The sequence below is a fragment of the Balaenoptera musculus genome, chromosome 13 (genome assembly GCF_009873245.2).
Source record: "Balaenoptera musculus isolate JJ_BM4_2016_0621 chromosome 13, mBalMus1.pri.v3, whole genome shotgun sequence".
NCBI classification, from domain to species: Eukaryota; Metazoa; Chordata; class Mammalia; order Artiodactyla; family Balaenopteridae; genus Balaenoptera; species Balaenoptera musculus.
The window spans coordinates 27,299,607-27,322,189 of NC_045797.1; the positions used below are offsets into that span (position 1 = coordinate 27,299,607).

Here is a 22,583-nt window from a genome sequence, read left to right on the forward strand (position 1 = left end):
ATCCTTTAGGGAGAGAAAATGAGAGGCAGTGGAAGGGGGTATGGGAGAGAAGAAGAAAGGAGAGGAAGAGGGGCCAGAGGAGAGAGGAGAGGAAGAGAGGAAAGAGAAATGCTATGTGCTTGCATCTCCATGGCCCCAGGAAGTGGGACGTGGAGCTGCTCCTCAGCATTCTGTGCCAGGAGTCGCCATGGAGACTGAGCGCTGGCCTCTTCATGATTAATACTCTGAGGCAGCTGTCTTCTTGGAGTCTTTTAAAATATACACTATTATTTGAACACAATGATATTTAGAGCAGAAAGATCAAAGTGGGGAGTGGGGGAGGAGACAGTTGCATTACCAGAATGATGACAGGGGCTGGGCCCTTCCCAGGAGACAGAAAAGGGGGGGCTTACTTCTCTGATCCCTCTCCCTCCGCCCTCCCTGGATCCAGAGCTTCCAGTCTCATCCACTGCGACATGAGCGTCAGCATCCAAAGGGCCCATGCAGCGCCCCTGGCACAGGGCTGTATTCAATGAACATCTGATGAATGAATTTGTTCATTCATTAATTCATTCAGTAATTGTCTATTCAGTGCTTGTCTAGAAAGTAAACTCTCCTTCCATCACCTTTTCCCATGGAAATCCAAAATTTCCTCTCAGCCTCCCCAGAGTCACATACACACCACCACCACCACCACCTTTCACAATGGCTCCTAAGAACCTGGCATGCTCTCCTCCTCAGCATGTGTCTGATGTGACCCACAGTGTTCCTAATGGCAGTCACTCCAGAGAATTCTTGCAGGGATGGAAACCAGCCAGATGGAGTTTGCACATTTGAAAAGCTAGAGGAAGATTCTCCACCTAAAGCCATCTTAAAGTTAAACTTTTTGTAAAATGAATGATCTTTTCTTAAATTATCTTGTGGAGTAGGCTAGCCTGGGCTTGACTCTCAGTTCCACCACTGAATAGAAGTATAGCCTTGAGTGAGTTGCTTAACCTTTTCAAGTCTGTTTCCTCATCTGTGAAATGGGTCTTCAACTCCTTATTCCATAGAGCTTTTGTAATGATTAAATGATATGTTTGTAGAGGGCTCAGTGTATGAGATTTCCCTCTTGTGTGTAAATTCGTGTTTTTATATTTGAAGTGTGAATTAAAGTAGAGCTCATAGATCTAAACTCCTCTCTCTTCCATGCCCACCCAAAGACCTTTATTCTATCTGGGCCCAGAATCTTGTTTTCTTTTCTTTTTTTTTTAATCTTGGCCACACCACGCAGCTTGCAGGATCTTAGTTCCCCGACCAGGGACTGAACCCCGGGCCACAGCAGTGAAAACGTCAAATCCTAACCACTAGACCACCAGGAATCTATTTTTAAGCTGTTAAAATTTGGGAGTAAGATGGACTGAGCTGGGAAGGGCTACAAAATGTCCACCCTCTTTATATTCCCTCCTCCCCCCTCAAGGAGCCAAATGTAGATGCAACTGCCCTCCAGAGGTAACCATCCCATGTGCGAGAGTATGTGTATGTGTGTCCGCTGAAGGTGAGGGGCACAGGGGTAGGAATGTGGGCCAGCCCACACCCAGAGCACAAGCTGTGTCCCCCATCTCCTCTCCTATTCACTCTTTCCTCCCCAGCTCTGCCTCCAGGCCTGGCCTCTAACAAGAGGAAGCTGGACCTTTGTCTTAACACAGACCTAGCCCAACTGCCCTTGGCAAAGAGCAGCAATGGCCTGGGAACTTGCCAAAGGAGTAGGAGAATTATCCATGACTAAGAAGGAGGAGGAATGCCGTGGCAGAGGGAAGAACAGCAGAGGGATGGAGAACCTGGGGCTGGCCAATCTGGCCTGACGGGGCAACCTGGCGAGCCCTGGACACCGGCCTAGCCAAACTCCTCCACTCCCCCTCCCTCCCAGGCAGCAAGATGCCAGCATGGATTTGAGACATGTGTGCCCTGTATGTCTGGTGTGGGATCACCTGGCCTTAGCAATGCATTTGGATTAGAATCAAACCCAGAGTCTGAAATAGAGTATAAAGGACATGCTGCCTGGTGTGTCTAATCCTTACAGACAAGTGCTGGGTTTCTGCATTTCCTAAATGGAAACACATGTGCTGCTAACATAGAACTATGTCTGTGGCATTTGTTAGGTCATGCTGCACGTGCATGATTTCCAGACACAAGAGAATAAATGCAAGTGTGTCAGCATGTATTTTGCAGGTGATTATGTGATGACATACTCTGTGAACACACTTGTAACATTGTTGTGGGGTGGTGGGTAGGGCAGCTAGGGATGGAGATGGATCTCACAGTGCAGCTAGCGACGGAGATAGGTCTCACAGTCCTTGTAGAATAAAAACCAAAATCCACCTTCTGGTCCATAGTAAGCACTTAAGGAATGAATACTGAATGAACAAACATTGAGAAGCTGAATGAATGAATGTTTGCATAATGAACACAGGGTGAAAGACCTGAGAATTTGGTGGAGTTTGGGCATTCTTGGCACTCTCCCTTGAAAAAGGAGGCTGGGCAAGGGGGCCTGGGAGATACACTGCCAGTCATGCTGTAGCCCATCACCCCTGAATGGCTTTGTGCCCATTCCTAAGAAAGTAGAGAAGCAAGAGGGAATCCCAGCCCTGCCCCTCCTACCTTCTGGCACCCAGAGTCCCAAGAATTGATGCTCTTCATAAAGAAAAACATACTATCCCATGTATATACCTAATCCCCTAATTGGTCCAGAAAGGAGTTAAGTGAACTATAACACAAAATAAAATGAAAAATTTAAAAAGATGAGAAGATAAAACAAAGGGAAAACCACAGCAGAAGAGAGATGAGATCAGGAGAGTAGGCAGGCTTCTTTGCAGGAGTTGACTAGCCTTCTGCAGCTAATAGCCACGGCTTCCATAAGGCTATGAAATATTTTTTTTAGGTTTTTCAGAAGCAGCCCAATTATTCCAGAAACTGATTCCAGGGAAATATAGCCTGTAGATTCTCTGTGTGCTCCTGGGAACAACCCTCCTAGAGTAAAGTCATTTATACACAGGTAGAAAAAAAAGTTTACTACACAAGCATCTCAAACCCTGTGGGTGAGAGAAGAGGGAGCAGGAATTGGCCCTACTTCTCTGGAGGACAATTGCCAGTTGTATCAAAATTTTACATACTCTTTGATCCAGAGTTACACTCATTGGAATTTATCCCACAGATACATTCACATTTATTTACTCAAGGACTACAACAACGATGACAAGCAAAAGGTTGGAAACTTCCTATACGCTAATGGATAGGGGACAAACTGACCTCCCTTACAGTGGAGTACTATACAGCCTTACAAAAGAATGACCAACCTCTCTATGTTTGCACATGGAGCAATCTCTCAGCTATTGTCAGTGGGGGAAAATTCTATGGCAGGACAGTGTGTATGCTTGCAATACGCATAATTTTTTTTCTTAAAGAATACACAGGAAATTTAGACGTGGCTACCTCAGGAGGGAGGTGAGTAGAGAAAAGAGAGACTTTTACTTTTCAATTTATAATATACCCTTCTGTGCTAATTGACGTTTTCTCTCACGATATGATCCTTTTTAATTTAAATAAGTTATTTTTCCTAGAACTAAACAGCAAAAAACTATTAAGAATATGAAAAACACACAGATGTGAGCAAATAATGAATAATGGCAATAATCTCTATGGTTCATTGAGTGCCCCGTGCCTAGAATTTCATATGCTCTAACCCAATTAATCTTTATAGCAAATTTATGAAGTAGACGTACGTATCTCCATTTCACAGATGAGGAAACTGACGTTTGGGGAGATGAAATGACAGAGCTAGAAGGTGGCAGAGAGAGGATTCGAACCCAAACTGTGGAATCCCTAAGCCCACTGTCTTTCCTAACCGTCCTTCGGCCTCTGCCTCCAGGAGAGACGTGCACTTATTTGACGTCCAGACCCACGCGACGCAGCGCCCCAGCCAGGCGCACCCGCGGTCCCGGCGCGCACGGGGCTCCACGCTCAGGGAGTGCGCGCGCACGCAGCGGCGCGGGCCCGTCGGCGGCTGTGGCGAAGACGTCACAGCCCGAGTTTTCCTTTTCGGGAGTCCCCGGTACACATCCTGTGTCCATGTTTGGGCATTTACGTCACGGCGGCTGGGCCGGGGCCTCCCGAAATGGCAGTGGCCCTGGGAGTCGGAAGCCCTGAGCCAGCGCCGCCGCTGCTATATAAGTGGGGGGGCCGCGGGTTGGGGGAGCCCGGCTGCGCTTTGGACCGGCGAGGAACCGCCACCTGAGGCGGGTCCCAGCGAGCAAGGGCGCCTCGGCCACCACCACCCCCCAACCCTTTCCCAGAGGTGAGAGCCCGCAGCCAGGAGCCCGAGAGCCTGGGTCTGCGAGGCGCGGGGCGCCCCGACTGTCGGCCTCCCGGCCATCCGCGCGCCCCCAAGCCCAGCGGGCGAGGCCCCCGGAGCCCCGCAGCCGCAGCCGCAGCCGAGCCATGCTCCACCTTAGCGAGTTTTCTGGCCCCGACGCGCTCCTGGTAAAGCCCACCGAGGGCTGTTGCTCTGAACCCAGTACCGAACTGACCCGGCTGCCCTCCAGGGACCCACCCGCAGCCGCCGGCTATCCCGGAGGTAAGGAGCGCGGCCAGGGGTGCTCAGACGGCGGCGCAGCGCGGGGACGCAAGGTGCCTGAGAACAGGCAGGGACTGGGACGCTGGAGCTGTGGGGCTAGGGGCGGAAGGAGATTGGGGGTCCTGTGTGTGCGCACCCCCAATCCCACCCCCACCCGGCCTCCAGCGCCTCCGCAGGAACCTGTGCGTGTATCAAGGCGTCCTTTTGCCTTTGCACGTGTGTTTTGCGTGTGCATGTTTGTATGTGCGTCTTGGGGCGTATGCTGGCTCCGGCTGGATCAGAATGTGCAAAAGGCACTTTGTGTGTGCCAGTGCGCACCAAGGGCTTCTTGGGTAGGGGCTGCGGGCTTCGAGGCACAGTCTTTAATGTGCGCGGAGCTGATTCCTGCTCCCTCCTCAGCAGGTGACTTCTTGAGCTGGGCCTTGAGCAGCTGCGGCGCCGGGGGGGACTTAGCCGACTCCTGCTTCCTGGAGGGGCCTGCGCCCACGCCTCCTCCCGGCCTCAGCTACAGTGGTAGCTTCTTCATCCAGGCAGTACCCGAACACCCGCACGATCCGGAGGCACTCTTCAACCTCATGTCGGGCATCCTAGGCCTGGCACCTTTCCCGGGCGCTGAGGCGGCAGCATCCCGGTCTCCTCTGGACGCCTCTTTTCCCGCAGGCTCCGACGCCTTGCTGCCGGGTCCGCCAGACCTTTTCTCCCCGGATCTGGGCGCTACCGTCTTCCCAGAGGCGTTCTGGGAGGCCTCACCCTCGGCGGGCGCCCCCCCACAGTGCCTGTATGAGCCTCATCTCTCTCCACCCGACGTTAAGCCCGGCCTCCGGGCTCCTCCGGCTTCTCCTGCGCTGGACACTGCCTCGGCCTTCAAAGGTCCCTACGCTCCATGGGAGCTGCTCTCAGCCGGGGCTCCAGGGAGCTGTGGGTCACAGGGAGGCTACCAGGGCGCCCCGGAGGCCCGTTTCCCCCCGATGGGGGCCAAGATTGAAGACCTGTTGTCCATCAGCTGCCCCGCGGAGCTGCCGGCTGGCCCCTCCAGCAGACTGTACACCACGGGGGCCTACGATGCTTTCCCGCTGGCCCCGGGTGACTTAGGGGAGGGAACCGAGAGCCTCCCGGGGCTCCTGACCCCTACTAGTGGGGAGGGAGGGAGTAGCGGCGAAGGCGGAGAGTTTCTAGATGGTACGCAGCCTGAGCTTTCCCCGCTGGGCCTCCGCAGCGCCGGGGCGGACTTCCCGAAACCTCTGGTGGCGGACCTCCCCGGGAGCAGTGGCGTGCCTGAGCCTCCAGGACCGCCGCCGGTCCCATTCCCCCCAGCCAAGGCGCGGCGCAAGGGGCGCCGGGGCGGCAAGTGCAGCGCACGCTGCTTCTGCCCTCGGCCGCACGCCAAGGCATTTGCTTGCCCGGTGGAGAGCTGTGTGCGCAGCTTTGCCCGCTCTGACGAGCTCAACCGCCACCTGCGCATCCACACGGGCCACAAGCCGTTCCAGTGCCGCATCTGCCTCCGCAACTTCAGCCGCAGCGACCACCTTACCACACACGTGCGCACCCACACAGGCGAGAAGCCCTTTGCCTGCGACGTGTGCGGCCGCCGCTTCGCGCGCAGCGATGAGAAGAAACGGCACAGCAAGGTGCACCTCAAGCAGAAGGCGCGCGCCGAGGAGCGGCTCAAGGGCCTTGGCTTTTACTCGTTGGGCCTCTCCTTCGCTGCGCTGTGAGGGTGAAATGGGTTTGCACATTGGGGCGCCGCAGTCCGGCGTGCACGAGAAAACCTGCCCACCCCTCCCCGCTCCTCTGCCCACTTTTTTCCGGCACGCCCTAGGGCGGGCCTCTGGTCCGGCTTCTAGTTCCCTTGAAGCGCCCGCCGCACACTCCCCGTACAGCACTAGCTCCATGGACAGCTCCCGCGGTCCGGGCGCTGTCTTCCGAGTCAGCCACGCTTTGGAGGGAAGTTCTCTCAGGCCACCCACTGAGTAGGCACTTCCCTGGGACTTAAGACTCTCTTTTGTAATGGCGCACGCCCCACGCCCTCTCCTAGACCCCCAGAGACGGGCAGGGGCAGAGCCGAGCTGGTCTCGCGCGGGGTTTTGTACAGCAATGTCGTTTTCAGCAGCCGTTGGTTGTAACGTTTTGCTTTGGGGTTATTTCCTTTTTTGTTGTCGTTCATTTTTGTAAAGCAGACGCTACTCTCAAGCAGTTGACAAAACTGTTTATTTTTGCAATTAAAATTATTGTGCTAAAAGCTTACTGAATCTGCCATCCAAGCTCCTGACCATTCCCGCACCCACTCCCCCAGGAGTATATGTGCCAGAAGAGAAAGGGGATCCTCATGCTCATGGCATCATTACACACCTACCGTCAGGCACTTTGGCACATGGTGGGCATTCAATAAATATGTACTGAATTAACGAATGAATTTAATCATAGCTGACCTAAGGGTTCAAGGTGTTTCTGGAACTTGAGAGTGGTTGAGAGGCTTAGGTATTAAACACTGTGCATGTATTATCCTCCTTAGTCCTCACAATCCTGAGTGCAGCATGAGGAAGCAAAGTACATAACTTGCTGGGTAACCCAGCTAGGAACAGACAGGGTCAAACTCAGATCTGTCTGGCTCCAAAGCCAGTGGTTTTTTTCCCAGCCCCAGAATGGCGGCACCTCAGCTTATCAGCACTGTTTGGAAAGGCATCCTACCAAGAGGTGAAATAGATTTGGCAACTAGAGGGAGCTCCAGGCAGTAGCAACAGCAGCAAAAGACTGCAGTATTTCAGTGCTGCTTGTGAACACCCAGAGCTTTGGGTATCACAGAGGCTCCAGCCAGTGCCTATGCATCTGTATGAGAATCACATGCTGTCAGGCCCAAAAGGGACTCAGCATTCAGCTAGACCGTTGATGGGCAGAGCCAAGCCCAGTAAGGAGAGGGTGCTTGCCAGAGGCTGCTTTTCCCACAGCAGCCCATTTACCATCTAGTCAAGCACTGGCCACAGCCCCTTTTCCCTAACTCTCCTTCCAGATGAAACTTCCATGGCTTTCCGGGGCGGGGGGCAGGCGGTGGAGCTAGGAGGGTGGTGAGGAAAGTATGATCCTGTGATGGAGAAAGTGGGGAATGGGTGAAACTTCTCCCCCCCTTTACTCCCTAAACTCCCAATCCAAAAGCTCTTACTCTTTCTGGCGATCTTGGGTAGACGCTGGAGCATTAAAAGCCTGCTGTGCTCCCATCTCTCCTCCCCAACAACTCCTCTCTGCTAAGGAAAGGATAGAGCCTGTCTGGGGGCTTCTTTCTTTTCTGAGCTAAGCTATTCTTGAATTAAGAGAGTCCTACAGCCCTAGGATGCCAGAACAACCCAGCTTCTAATCCTTTGGCTACTTCATCCCTTCACTCTCAGATGTGCTCACCCTCCACCCCCACAGTCCAGTTGACCAGAGACAAAATGATCAATTCAATTATCAGTGAATTCCACCCATTTTTCTCCCTGAGTGGTAAGTGCTTTCATGTGGTTGAGTACCTTGCATCTAATAAACCAATTTGTGGTAAAGGATTCAATACTACCTCTTCTAGGAGAGTTAACATTTTAATAGAGTAGCCTATAGAGGGCAATGTTTAACCCTGTAGTGAGGCTCAAATGATGGACCATCAGGCACTGTAACAGGGAAGTGGTAGATTCATGGAGACATAAGACGATGATGACTCTCATTATCTTACTATTTAAGTGACCACACCTTTCACTTATAGGCATGGACCACCTGACTTCACTTTCCATGCAGAGTAGGGTAAGAAAGAGCATAAAGGCCCAGATTTCAAGCAACTGGTCCCAAACCACACAACCTGAACAAAGGAAGAAGGGCAGACAGGCTGTAGGTGGGTGGTGTCTAACCAGTCCACCCTTGCCCCCTTGAGCAGCATTCCATCAAGTACTATCAGCTCTGTTGTGCCCCACCTTGTCCTCATACCCACCTAGGCCTAAAATCACTGATGAGAAAATTGCACCCCAAAGAAGTGACTTAGTAGTGGTGCTGGTACCAGGGCCCAGCCTGGTTCTACAACTCCCAGCTGAGAAGTCCCTCCTATTACTCCCAAGGGAAACTGCTCCATTTACTGGAACTTCCCCTAGGGACTTTGAGGGAAAAGAATGTTAGCCCAGAGATGGGAAAGAATTAAATAAAACAATCAGAAAATCGTCCCAAACCCAGGACCCAAACATAATCGGGGACTAACAGCTCATTTTCTTTACTTGCTCTTATTTTTTATCTGGTCCTCAAAATGTTGTTTTCCCAGACTTAGTTCTGAGCCCCCTCCTTCCCCATTTCCACACTCTTCTTGGAGAGCACATTAATTCCTAGGCTTTCAGCTATCACTGATGCATAGACGACTTCTAAGCCAGCCAGCCCTCATCTCTACTCCAGCTGAAGCCCATGGTTCTGACTAATGAACACCTCCATATGGGGATGTTCACCACAATTTCAAATACTATCTGTCTAAAATCAAATCATCCTTCCATATACCCAGTTTATGCTAATGGTGACTATCATTTGTTTGGTTCCCCAAAATCACCTAAATAACTACAGTTCTTCTGTGGGATTCATTTTTTACCCCTCTTTCCCCCACATCCAGGCTGTCACTCAGACTTACTGGATCTTATTGAAGTTCTAAAGGGTCTTAACTACTCTAATTCATGGTACATTGTTTCCTTTTACATACTGTAATTTTCAGTTTGTGAGCTCATCTTAAGTGGGGATTTACCTGGTCAGTAATATTCTGTAGCCTGGGTTGAGGGTATGTTTCTCCTGAGCAGTTTTGTGCTTTCTTCTGCCAGGCATTCCAGGAATATCAACCGACGAAGACCAATCTTTATGTTAATTTCTTGGCTTGGGGTTCTTGTACTATGCAGGTGTTGTGAGTTTAAACTCTAACTCAAGTAGTTATAAATTCTCAGAGGCAACTCCCCCTTCTCCACCCAGGGCCCAGGTCAGGACAGACAAGCAACATGGGAAGGTATTCCTTCCCTATACTTCCTGGGGTTAGTCACAGCACATCTTGAGCTTACATTTGTTGGTCTCAGTTCCCTTGTTTCGGTCCAAGTAGATTTTCCCTTTCTTACAAGCTCAGCTAAGCATTTCAGATGTCCGTTATGTTTTGTGAATCAGTCCATGCATTCTTTAGCAGGCGGGACTTTGGTTTATTCCACAGTATTGCTGAAGACTAAAGCCAGAAGATATTGATTCCTCTTTTAAAATATTTCCCCCATTTATCCTCTCTGTTCCTATTGCCAGCACCTCAGTCCATTCCACCCCTTCCACATACACAAACACTTTGGCTATGACATCACATAATAGTTGGAAGGAGCTTACAAAAACATCCTGTCTGACCCCTCATTGTACAGAGTAGGAAACTGAGGCCCAAGAAGTTTGGGATTTTCTTAAGGGGACACAGATGATGAGAGACTGAAGTGGGCCTTGAACTCGGGCTTTCCAGTTCCAAGACCAGTGCATATCCATATATCCACTTGTTTCACAAGTATTACTGAGTGCCTACCATATGTTGGGCCCGTGGTTCCCAACTTTTTTCCTTTCTAGTGCAACTGAGGAGTTCGATACATGCACATTAGTAACAAAGCCTCACTCAAATCCTGGCTCTCACCCTGGAGAGACAGGGAAGAGCAATAAGAATCTTGATGAGGCAGAGTTTGACAAAGCAACCCAGAGCGCTACTTCCTCCCTCTTCACCCCAACCTCTGTGCCCTGTTTGAAACAAGCCTGCACTACACCAAACTGCTTCCTGTGGTCCCTCTGCCTCCATTCTCTCTCCTTCCGTTTCACACTGCACAGCGCTACTGATGTAATTTCCCTAAACCATTATTCATAGTGTTTTATCCCAAACTGACCACAATTTCCACCTTCCTACAAAAAATACATCGCAGTTAAAGCCCTCCATATCTGATACAAACTTATCGTCCACCCTCCTCTGTAGTCTCTCCGTTTGCTCTGTGCTTGTTCCTCCCCACTACGTATTGTCCAAACCCTCCCACCGTTGAGCTCCTTCAAGGGCAGAGACCTTGTCTGATCATCCACATGTGTGGCCACCATATCACTAGGCCTTCTGCCCAGCACACCTTAAGTGCTTAATTATTGGGTTGATTGGTTGGCTAAAAGGAGAAGAGAAAAAGAGAAGGGGAAAGAGGAAGGAAGGAAGGTGGTTGGAGAGCATGAAACTGGGAAAGGATCAGGAGGGAGATGGGAAGAAGCAAGATTGAGGCACCGATGCAATCCACGGGGTCCCATGAGTAGGACCACACTTCTGGATGGTCTGTGCCTGTCTAATTCTTCCTGAGCCCATGATTCTCTGCTTCAGGTCTGGGTCCCCAGATGTGTCTGTCATTCAGCTTTCTCTCTCCCTTTTGGCTTTTCTGGCCCACATGGAGTGGGATTCAGTTTAACATTTTTAGAACTGTGGTTCCCATAACAACCAAGCAGGAACTGTTGTCCATAAAATGTAGCCTGGGCACACATGCACACACACATATGCACATGTGTGCATATGCATGCCCGAATACACACATGAAGTACATGCATGCCCACTTACATACACGTGTGCATTCGCTCGTATATACACACATATGCACAAGCACACCCACATGTACACACATGCATACATTCACACATGCATGCACTCACAAACAATGCACACATGTGCATATGCACAGATATACACCTGTATGCACATGCATGTATGTACACATTCACGAAAACACGTGTTCATACACAAGCATGCCTCAAATTGTTTTGTTCTTTTTAAAATTTATTTATTTTTGGCTGTGTTGGGTCTTCGTTGCTGCGCGCGGGCGAGTGGGGGGCTACTCTTCGTTGCGGTGTGTGGGCTTCTCACTGCGGTGGCTTCTCTTGTTGCGGAGCATGGGCTCTAGACACGTGGGCTTCAGTAGTTGTGGCATGCGGGCTCAGTAGTTGTGGCTCATGGGCTAGAGCACAGGCTCAGTAGTTGTGGCGCACGGGCTTAGTTGCTCCGCGGCATGTGGGATCTTCCAGGACCAGGGCTCGAACCCGTGTCCCCTGCATTGGCAGGCGGATTCTTAACCACTGCGCCACCAGGGAAGTCCCTCAAATTGGTTTTGCACATTCATAGGAAGCACAGAGTGAGAACAAACATCACTAGAAGAAAAAACAATATATGGATATTTTTGGCAGTCTGCAAAAGCAGGTGGATTTAGAAAATCTTCATTTTGGCAGTGGAAGGCTCAGTGGGCTTAATACAGCAAAGGGGTGGCAGGAGGGCACTGTATTCAAGCACAGACTTTGGAATTTGGTGACTTGAGTTCAAATCCTGACTGTGCCCTTTTTTGAGCTCTGAACTTTAGTTTCCCAATCTGTAAAGTGGGGATAATAATAACACCTACTCAATAGGTTTGACAATTGAATGATATGCATAAAAATGATTAGTGTAATGCCCAGCATTTGGTTAATAGGAGCTGGTATAACTTAGGTCTTAGGAGAAGTGATTTCTTATTTGCTCAATCTAAGACTTTCTTGGGGAGAAAGGAAATTCAGGAGCTAGGGGTAGGAAGAGAAGATGTGGGGGAGGAGGGAAGTTTGAACTGACTGGCTTGGGTCCTTATTAAATTTGCCTTTCTTCAAAAGCCACCTGACAACTCTACGAATTATCCCTCCAGATACTAAATGCCCAATGCCCCTGCCTTAGCAGGAATAGAATGGGGTCAAGAAAAGTCCCCATCAGCCTTGTTTATTGGAGAATCCTGGGGCTATGCTGGATTTCTGTTCTGCTGCAGCTGTACTACCCCTGGTGGTCTTGGACCTCAGCCCTGCGCAAGCCAGTTTCTTTGCCGTTGTCCAAGCACTACCCCTAGCCTGAAATGCCATTTCTTCTTTTCCTCATCCAAAGCTCAGTTCATCTCAGCCCTGGGCTTAGTAGCCCCAACACCCTATCTGATTTACCCACTGCAGCCCTGTAAACTTCCTCCAAGCCCAGGACAGTCAGATTGCTCCTGCTTCAATAGCTGGATGGGCCTTAAGCCAAGGGCGGGCCCTCTAGGTGCTCCAGTCCCAGGGAGCCAGGCTTCTCCCCTAACCAAGTTTGAGGTGGGAGTGGGTGGGAAGGAACCAGGGCCGGAGCCCACTGTCCCTTTCTTCCTCCACCAGGTCCCGGATAGGATTTGTGACGGGGACACGTGCTCCTAGACGGCACCCTCAAGGGCAAGATTGGGTCCGGGACATGACGGAGTCTGACCGAAGACACTCCTAGTTCCCGTGGTTCCCTAGGGATGCCCAGAGGGGACTGACACAGGCAGTCTCCCCGGAGACTGTGTCTCGGACCCGGGGTCGCTGAGTGCACAGCCAGGCACGCGTCCCAGGAGGCTGCATAGAGCCCGTGGTGCAGATCCCAGGAGTAATGCAGCGCGCCGGCCCTCTTCCCGACCCACAGAATCGCCCACCCCAGGATGTGCCCCGAGTGGCAGCAGGCCCAAGCCAGAGTGGAAGGGTTAGGGCGGAGAGGTTCGGATTAAAGGTGGGCAGCAGAGGTCACAACCGGAGGTCCCCGGGGCAGGGAGAGTGCACTGGGCGGTGCCGCGACCCCGGAAGACAGGGACTCAGGAGGAGCGTGGCCGGAGAGGCCCCTGCACCCCCAGGGCGGCGCCGCGGACCCCTCCCCCACCGAAGCCACCTTCAGCGGAAAACGTGGGGTCCCGGCGCAGCCGCTTCTGGCGGTATCTGCGGCTCCCCAGCTCGCAGGAGAGCCCGCCCCGGAGGAGGGGCCGGCTCCGCCCCACCTCCTTGCCACCTCCCTCCCCCTTCCCTTCCTTTCCTCGGGCCGCGCGCCCCCTCCTCCCTCCTCCATCCTTCCCCCACCCTGTTTGTGTGCCCCTCCCGCTGCGACTGGCTGGGAGGCTTGGCCGCCCCCGCCCCGGGAGGGAGGCGGGGGCGCAAGCCGCGGCGGCCACCCGAGGCAGCGGAGGGGAACGAGATCCGAGGCCCCGAGGCGGCCCTGCATCTGGCCCGGGCACGCGGGGGCTGCCTCTGCACCCCCAGCCGAGGGCCGCGGGGCCTGGCCTCGTCGCGGGGTGGAGTAGGTAAGGGCGAGTCGCGGGCGTGCTGCGGGACCGCTCCTGGAGAGAAGGCAGGGAGGACCCCAGCCGCTGCCGCCTTCTCTTGGTTCTCTCCCACAGCCCTCTGGAGGCCGGAGAGGCTCCCGGACCGGGGCGGGGGAGGGGATTTGGGCAGGCCAGGCCAGGGCAGAGGCAAGGAAGGGGTTAATTTAAGGACTTAAAATCAGAACGATTTGAGACCAGGCTTCCCATCCCCCCTCTCGCCAGTCGCTCCTCGAGCCAGGCTGGGGGGCGGGGCGGGCTCCAGATCCCACTGGGACTCTGGACCTTGGAGAGCCGGGGCCAGAGGGAGGGAGGAGGAAGAACGCCCTCAAACCCCAGCCCTCTCCACCTGCTTCTGAAAAGGGGTGGGGGAGGGGCTTGGTGTTGCGGCCTGGCTGGGCACCTGTGCGGGTGTCTGAGGGTGGGAGGGTTTGGGTGCCCCTGTGCACGTGTGCTAAGCCTGGATGGTCTGGAGGTGTGCATGTGTGTGCACGCATGTTTATGTCTCCTCATATCCCAGTGCCTCCACCGGTGACTGTGCCCACAGTGGTCTGGATGTGTGCTCCCCACTGCATTGCTTTGCATGTGAGTGTGTGCCACGGTGCCTGTGTGCACTTGCCACAGTCTGCCTGTGAGCAGGAGTGGGGCCTGCTCTCTCCTTAGGTTGAGTCTGCAGTGAAGGGCCCAGATGGTTTTCAGGGTGTGGGATCCAGGTGCTGGAGCCATGTGTGTGTGACCTTGGGGTGTGTGTGCATGCTTGCAGGAGCCTAAGAATGAGGGGGAGCTTAGAACAGAAGAGGCAGTGTCAGAGCTGCCAAGAAGCAGCGGACTGGACACAGTGACCCCTGTGGGTCTTCACCAGGCTATAGTGACTACTCTGGGAGCTACAGATGTTGGGCCACAGCCCCAGGTGTGGAGAGCCAGAGCCTCTGCCTTCTTGGGGGATTCAGGGGGCATTCCTTTATTCCCCAACCACAGGGACACCTCCAGCTGGCTCCCCATCCTTAAAATACCTCCTCCACCTGCTGGCAGATGTCTCCTGGAAGCACTGAGCTTACAGTTTCATTTCTTTGGCCTGTAATGCCATCTACTAATATCCAAATCTTCCTCCCCCATTTTTGTAATTTCCACCTTCTCTGCTTTCCTGCGTGTGGATTTTATATGGAAAGAGGGAGAAAGAGCTGCTGGGCCCAGAAGGCCAGGTGGGAGGGAGAGAAGATGCCAGGGGCATGGTAGAGAGTTGGGGGCAAGGGGAATGAACATCGAAAACCAAACTCTGTGAAATTCTCAATTTTGCCTGATCTGAATTTAACAGAGAAAGAGACCGAGAGAGGGAGTTTGGTGATATCCACATACTTGTTTCTAGATTTAGGGAATGTTTGTTTTTGGAATATTTGTAGTGGGAAAGGGGGTCATGGTTGTGGAAAGGTAATTGCCAACCTGCCTTTGAATTCCCTGGACTTTCCTACCTCTCTGGTCGCCCACCACACCCTTTATTCATTCATTCAACAAATACCTATTGAGTGCTACTATGGGCCAACCTATGAATATTATAGTATTGGTATGACATTCCACTCCCAACCAGAAGGAACATAGTACTGAAACTAAGAGCATGGTTTTTGAAGTCAGTCCAATAGTACTGGGTTCAAATCCCAGCTTGTCACTGTTTCAGTTATTCACTGGTGTATAACAAACCTCTCCAGCATACAGGGGCTTAAAACTACACTGATTTATTATTTATTATGGTCTGTGGGTTGGCTGTGACTGTGGGCTCGCTTGCCCCTTCTCAGGTGCATACAGTTGAGAGAGACTGGCTGGAAAGGAACATCAAGATGGCCTTTCATCCTCCAGGGCCTTTCCACACGTGGCATCTAATCACTCAGTAGTCTAGCTCAAGTTTTCTACATGGCAGCCGGATCCCAAGAGGAAGTATTCGAAGAGGATAAGCTCTATGGATCTGCTTATCAAACCTCTGCCTGCATCAGGCTTTAATGTCCCATTGCCCAAAGTCACGTGGCCAAGCTCTGAGTCAGTGTGGGAGAGGACCGCATAAGGGCAAGAATTCTGGGAGGCATGGCTCATTGGGTGCCACCAAAGCAACAGTTTGTTAAGTCACTTACTGGCCTTGGACCAGTGATTTGGCCACTCTGAGCCTCAATTTCCTCATCCTAAACTGGAGGTGATACTACGTACTTGGCAGCACTGTCGTGAGAGCTAAGTGAAAACCATGTTGTCTCACCAGAATAACTAGTAGGTCAATGTTCACTGCTTTGATTATTAGACTGCAAGCACCTTGAGAGCATTACTGTCTTAGTCATCTTTGTGTCCTCAGTGCCTGGCATGGGCCTTTGTGTTTGACATCTTTTTGTTGGGTGGATAAAATAGAATGAAGCAGACAAGTCCTAAGCCTTGGAGCTCTGCTAGAGAGAGAGTGTTGAGAAGACACAGCAAGTTCTTACCTCCCAGTGGGTGACTTGCAGAGCTGGGGAAGCAAATGTTATTCAAGGTGATTCTCGGATTGATTTAATTGTAACCAAATTCACCCAGTTCCATGACGATGAGTGGTGGAAATCCCTTTGGTTACATAAATCAATCAATTCATCCTCCATTATTCATTGTGATTCCTCTAAGAATATACTGAGGTCTACTGTGTGTGTGGAAGGTGTGAGGATGAGTCAGTTGCATTGCCCCTGCCCTCCAATGTATGTGAAGGGTAGGATCTGATGTGCAAACAGGTCCATGACCATCCAGTATGTGATACTTGTTACCATGTGTGAAGAGCTATGGTGAGGAGTGATTCATGTTGTGATGTGACTTGAGCTGGAGGAGGGGGTAGAAGGCTTCATGGAAAGGGTAGCATCTGAGCTGGGCCTGCAGAATTCACCGATTAGAGGAGGTAGTCCCAGGAAGAGGGACCAGCATGAGCCAAGACTCAAGGATATGACATCACATGGCACTTCTCAGTGAAGCTAAGCCCCATAGGGCTCACTAAGGATGCACGTGGGAAGCGTAAGCTAGGGCCGACAAGGCTGAGTGGTGGTCAGATTCCAGTCAGCCTTGAGGGCAGGCAAGGCAGGGTGGACTTGAATTCTTAGAAGATGACCTGCCTTCAGAGATGTTTTAGAAGAAGAAGAGTGACATGACTGGATCTCTTTTTGAGGAAACCATGAGAATTCAAAGCTGGAGGAGTTAGAGACTCCAGTTAGAAACAGTATCAATGTCCAGATAGAAGAGGATAATAGGAAAAGGGCTATAGGAAAAGCAACAAATAGAGTCAAATATTTAGAAGATAGTGTTGACAAAAATCAGCAACTGATGAGATCTGAGGGGGACTTTGAGAATTCAGAGATGCGTTGGGGGTTGCACGCAGGGTGCCAAGTAGACAATGAGCATGTTGGTCAAGATGGGAAACAGGGGGAAGAAGCAGGTTTCAGGGTGAGCATTGTGGTATCATGAGTTCACTATTGGTCATATTAAGCTCTCAGCCGCCTACATTGAAATATCATCCATTTCGTCTTCCCTACTTGCTGCTTCTAAGAAACACTTTTAAAAAAAGAATTGCTATAAATTACAGGTCTGAGGCATTGAGTTATCCATGCCTCAGGCTAGCGGAAGTGATGGTATAGATTAAAATTAGGTTTTCTCTAAGAAGCATTTAAATATGTTCAGGTGTCTTTCATTTTCAATACTGTCTCTGATTCTCCCATGCAGCCTCCTTCCCTTCACAGCTGAGCTTCCTGCGTCTACTCACATCCTCACCTCACTCTCTTCTCAACCCACAGCAGCCAGGCTCATCAAAGTGGCCCTCTCTAAAGTCACTAGTGGACCTTTTCCACCTCTGCTCTGACCTGAGTCGTCAACTCCTGTTGTTTACACTGTTTTCTATACTCCTTCCCACTCCTTCCATCCATGACATCCTCTCTTCCCTAAGGTTTCCTGCCAGAATAACCATTTCTGCTGCTGGTTCTTAGGAACTTCTTGGTTCTTCTCCCTCCTCTGTCTCTCTGAGGGTCCACCTTTCCCCCCCTGCTCTCCTCTCTCTGCACCCTCTCCGTGGTCCTGTTCATCCACTTTTGTTTTTACGCTTAAATTGCCAAAAATGTATTTTCAGCTCCATATTGCATATTGCAAACTATGTACCAAATATCTCTATTTCCAAAGCCCACTGGAACCTCAAACTCATGGAATCTACAACCAAACTCACTCTCTCTCCCCCAAACCTGCCCTCATTCATTTTCCCTCCTTACTGAGCCTCATCCCCATCTACATAGAAGCTCAAACTCCAAACCTGAGCCTGAGCCTTGACTCCTCCCTTTCGTACCCACCGCAGTCATTCTGTCACCAAGCCTTCTCCCCTCTCCTTTCTTAATTGTTCCCAGATCCATCCTTCTCCCAATTTGCACTCCTGCTACCTTGGCTAACAATTTCCGTGTTGTGTTCCTGTAGCCTTCTTCCTGACATTGGCCCTCTGTAGTCCATTCTCTAAACTACATCTGATTAAGTCCTTGCCATCCCTTCATTCCACAAACATTTACTGAGCACTTAGCGGGCACTGTTGTTAAGTGCTGGGGAAATAGCAGTGATCGAGAAAGACAATGTCTCTACCCTCATGGAGTTTACATTTTCCTTCCCTGTGAGAGGTATACTCTTTCTCAGTTCCTTGCCTTTGTGTGTGCTCTTTCTGCTGCTCAGGATTGTTTCTTCCCCTCCCCAACCTTATAATTGCCCTTCCTCACCTGACAACTCTATTTTGCTCTTCAAGAGTCAGCCTGCAGTGGAGGCTAACACAACATCGTAAAGCAACCATACTCCAATAAAAATTAATAATAAAGAAAGAGTCAGCCTAGATGCTACTACATCTAGGGGTTCCCCAACCCCCCCCAGTTCCTCAAGCTAAGTGTAGAATTCTGTGCCAGTCTCTGGCATAACATTTATCTCATGACTACACCATCCAATCCCTTAGTCTGCCCCAGATCACAGGCTGCTTGAAGGCAAGGATTGGATCTTGTAGGTCTGTGTGTCCTCAACATCCCTAGCACAGCACCTGGTATAGTTCATGGCACAGAGCAGGTACTCAGTAAATGTACGTTGAATGAATTCATGTTGGAATAGTGTTTAGGAGAGAATTCTAGGTTTGAAATACAGATTTATAAGGGTATTAGTTAAGACTTTTGATTGCAAATGACAGAAATCCAACCCAACCCAAATTATTTTAAGCAAAAAAAGGGTATGTACCAATTCATATAACTGGAAAAAAGAGGGATGAGTGGATCTTGGGCATAACTGTACGCAGGTTCTCAAAAGTGGGTGAAGGACTTCCCTGGTGGTGCAGTGGTTAAGAGTCTACCTGCCAATGCAGGTTCAAGCCCTGGTCTGGGAAGATCCCACATGCCACGAAGCAGCTAAGCCCATGCGCCACAACTACTGAGCCTGCGCTCTAGAGCCCGCGGGCCACAACTACTGAGCCTGCGTGCCACAACTACTGAAAACCTGCATGCCTAGAGCCCGTGCTCCGCAACAAGAGAAGCCACCGCAATGAGAAGCCCATGCACTGCAACAAAGAGTAGCCTCTGCTCACTGCAACTAGAGAAAGCCCATGTGCCGCAACGAAGACCCAATGTAGCCAAATAAATAAATAAATAAATAAGAAAAATATTTTTTAAAAAAAAGTGGGTGAAGACTCTCTAACTCTTGACTCAGCTTCATTCTGAGTGTTGCCACATTTTCTCCCCACCAGTCATGGGTTTTCTCCATGTGATGGGTGGAGGTTGCAAAAGGCCATAGACAGCTTCATCATCCCTAGCATGTCATCCCAGAGAGTCAAGAGGACTCCTCAGTCTTTCATATAAATTCTCAGTGAAGGATTCAGTTGGCTCAGCCTGAGGAATCATGACGGCCAAGAAGATGGGGGTACAGTGATTGGTCAGGTCTGGGTCCACCCTACTGGGATTGGCAGCCCTGTCAGAACCACATGGAGTGGGGAGGGGCAGCTCACCAAAGAGAAGATGAGATGTTGCTATTACCAGAAGGTGAAGAAGACTTGCTGAGCAGATAAAAATAATAATGTTCACTGCAGGAACTCCCAGTGACTACATGTTAGTGGAGGCCATGAAAATGCAAGACTATCTGTGTTTCTGGCAGAGTCAACATGTGAAAATGTGACAGTAGACAGGAGCCAGAGAAGACACACATCTTGACATGGTTGGTCTTATTTGAGGAGATGAAACTCACACACTGGAAAGCCTTAAAAAAAAAAAAAAAAAAAAAGCTAATGCTTCTGATTGAGTCTTCTACCCAAAGAAAACAAACTTGGGCTGGACTTAAAAAAAAGCAGACTTGGACTTCGCTAGTGGCTCAGTGGTTAAGAATCCCCCTGCCAATGCAGGGGACACAGGTTCCAGCCCTGGTCCGGGAAGATCCCACATGCTGCAGAGCAGCTAAGCCCGTGTGCCACAACTACTGAGCCTGCACTCTAGAGCCGCGAACCACAACTACTGAGCCCGCATGCCACAACTACTGAAGCCCGTGTGCCTAGAGCCCATGCTCTGCAACAAGAGAAGCCACCACAATGAGAAGCCCGCGCACCCCAACGAAGAGTGGCTCCCACTCGCCGCAACTAGAGAAAGCCCGCGCATAGCGACAAAGACCCAACGCAGCCAAAAACAAATAAATTAATAAATTAAAAAAAAATTAGGTAGTAATAGTATTGACTGGGGACTGGAGTCCCTGGAATCCCCCTAGATTTAAAAAAAAAAAAAAAGAAAGTAGACTTGAGATAGACGTCTGAGATGGGGGAAGGAGATAACAAGTTCTGAGGATGGCAAGGAGGCAGGGCCAGGCTGAAAAAGGAGGCAGGTCTTAGGTCTGCAGAGGTTGCTGATTTGGGGAGACTAGAATGCAAAGGAAAATCTCTGACTGTTCTGTCAAGGTGATCACAGTACAGGATTGTGATGGAATTTGAATAGACAACACTTCTATTTTGCCCATTCCTTCTCTCCCCTCCTCCCTCCATCACCTTCTTGCTTGCGTTCAGGCAAAGCTTCATGCTCATGCTGAGGAGGTGGGTAGATCTAGGCAGAAATATTCCTAAGAATGATTCATAGCCATTCCTCAGCTCCAGCAGATGGAGGGAAACTGTGGGGTGGGCTGGCCTCAGGTGAAGAGCCACCTGGATCCCAGAAGCCCCTTCCTTCCTCTAGCTTGCACATCCACACTCAGGCCTATACCCCCACGCCTCCCCCTTCCCCTGCTCTTCTAGAAGCCTGGCTAGCAAGGTGCTGTGTAGGCAAGATTCCCCCACAGGAAGGACCAGCGCTTAGCTGAGATGGACAGGCACACACAGGCGCTCAGAAAGCCGGCTGAACACGCATGAAGAATAACCCTGTTCCTGAACAGTTGTGTGTGTGTGAACCAAGTTCTCCTTATAATATACACCTGGTCACTTTGCCAACTTCCTCAGTTTTATCTATAGCCATTAGTCTATTCAGGTTTTTTATTTCTTCTTGAGTCAATTTTGATAATTCATATTTTCCTAGAAAAGCATTCAGTTCATCCAGATTTTCAAAAATTTGGGCCAGGGGTTGTAACTGGTAGCATTTCAGTAATTTAAAAGAAATCTCTGTGTCAGTGGTTATATCCCTCTTTTCATTATAGTGTTATGTATTTGTTTTCTTTCTTTTTCTCTTTGAATAGATTTGCCAGAGGGCTATTTATTTTGTTGGTCTTTTCAGAGAACCATCTTTTGGATTTACCCCTCAAGGCTACTGTTTGAGGGGTTTTTTTTCCTCTCGCTTTTTTTTTTTTTTAATTTTTATTGGCGTATAGTTGCGTTATGATACTGTGTTTCTTTTTTTTTTTTTTTAACGTTTTTTTAAAATAAATTTATTTATTTTTGGCTGCATTGGGTCTGTTGCTGCGCGCAGGCTTTCTCTAGTTGTGGCGAGCGGGGGCTGCTCTTTGTTGTGGTGCATGGACTTCTCATTGAGGTGGCTTCTCTTGTTGCGGAGCACAGGCTCTAGGCGCGCGGGCTTCAGTAGTTGTGGCACACAGGCTCAGTAGTTGTGGCTTGCGGGCTCTAGAGCGCAGGCTCAGTAGTTGTGGCGCACGGGCTTAGTTGCTCTGTGGCATGTGGGATCTTCCCGGACCAGGGCTCGAACCCGTGTCCCCTGCCTTGGCAGGCGGATTCTTAACCACTGTGCCACCAGGGAAGTCCCCGATACTGTGTTTCTACTGTACAGCAAAGTATATCGACTATATGTATACATGTATCCCCTCTTTTTTTGGATTTCCTTCCCATTTAGCTCACCACAGAACATTGAGTAGAGTTCCCTGAGCTATACAGTAGGTTCTCATTAGTTATCTATTTTATACATAGTATCAATAGTGTATATATGTCAGTTCCAATCTCCCAATTCATCCCACCCTCCCCTTTCCCCATTGGTATCCATACGTTTGTTGTGTATGTCTATGTCTCTATTTCTGCTTTGTAAATAAGATCGTCTATACCAACTTTTTCAGATTCTTGAGTGTTAATATACCTAAAAGATGGTGATGTTAGAACAGTGACTAATATTTAGTTTTTAAAAAGAAATTTAAGTCCCTATCTTATACATACTAATGTACTTTTAGATGAAATGATACAATAACTTGGATTTGCTCAAAATTATCCAGTGGTGGAGGTGGAGGAGGTGTGAAGCCGGAGGACAGTGTACAGATGAAAAAAACTGGCCACGAGTTGATAATTTCTGAAGCTAGATGATGGGTACATAGGAGTTCATCATCATATTCTCTCTATTTTGGAATATGTGTGAAAATCTCCATAACAAAAAAGCTGGGTTTTTTAAAATCCTTGTCTCACCATGCATACCAAAAATTTCTAGATG

General features: G+C 50.0%; 2 protein-coding genes across 5 annotated transcripts in view; both read left to right on the forward strand.

Moving 5' to 3' along the window:
* The first annotated feature begins 4,222 nt into the window (after positions 1-4,222).
* Positions 4,223-6,762, forward strand: EGR4 (early growth response 4). Its single transcript, XM_036874012.1, has 2 exons — positions 4,223-4,591; positions 4,991-6,762. Exons 1-2 carry the CDS (start codon positions 4,456-4,458, stop codon positions 6,304-6,306), a joined length of 1,452 nt encoding a protein of 483 aa, XP_036729907.1. The 5' UTR covers positions 4,223-4,455; the 3' UTR covers positions 6,307-6,762.
* FBXO41 (F-box protein 41) overlaps positions 4,529-22,583 on the forward strand; it is a 36,676-nt gene continuing 18,621 nt past the window's right edge. For 3 of the 4 annotated variants that reach the window (XM_036874009.1, XM_036874008.1, XM_036874011.1), the window contains exon 1: positions 13,424-13,683. The gene's annotated coding sequence lies outside the window, so the exon portion shown is untranslated. Of the gene's footprint in view, positions 4,592-13,423; positions 13,684-22,583 lie in introns of those variants that run through there. The other variant, XM_036874010.1, reaches the window with a different exon arrangement.

Coding starts and splice junctions, on each gene's coding strand:
- EGR4 (XM_036874012.1), top strand. CDS start 4,456: ATGCTCCACCTTAGCGAGTTTTCTGGCCCCGACGCGCTCCTGGTAAAG. Junction 4,592..4,990: donor AGCCGCCGGCTATCCCGGAG/GTAAGGAGCGCG, acceptor CTCCCTCCTCAG/CAGGTGACTTCTTGAGCTGG.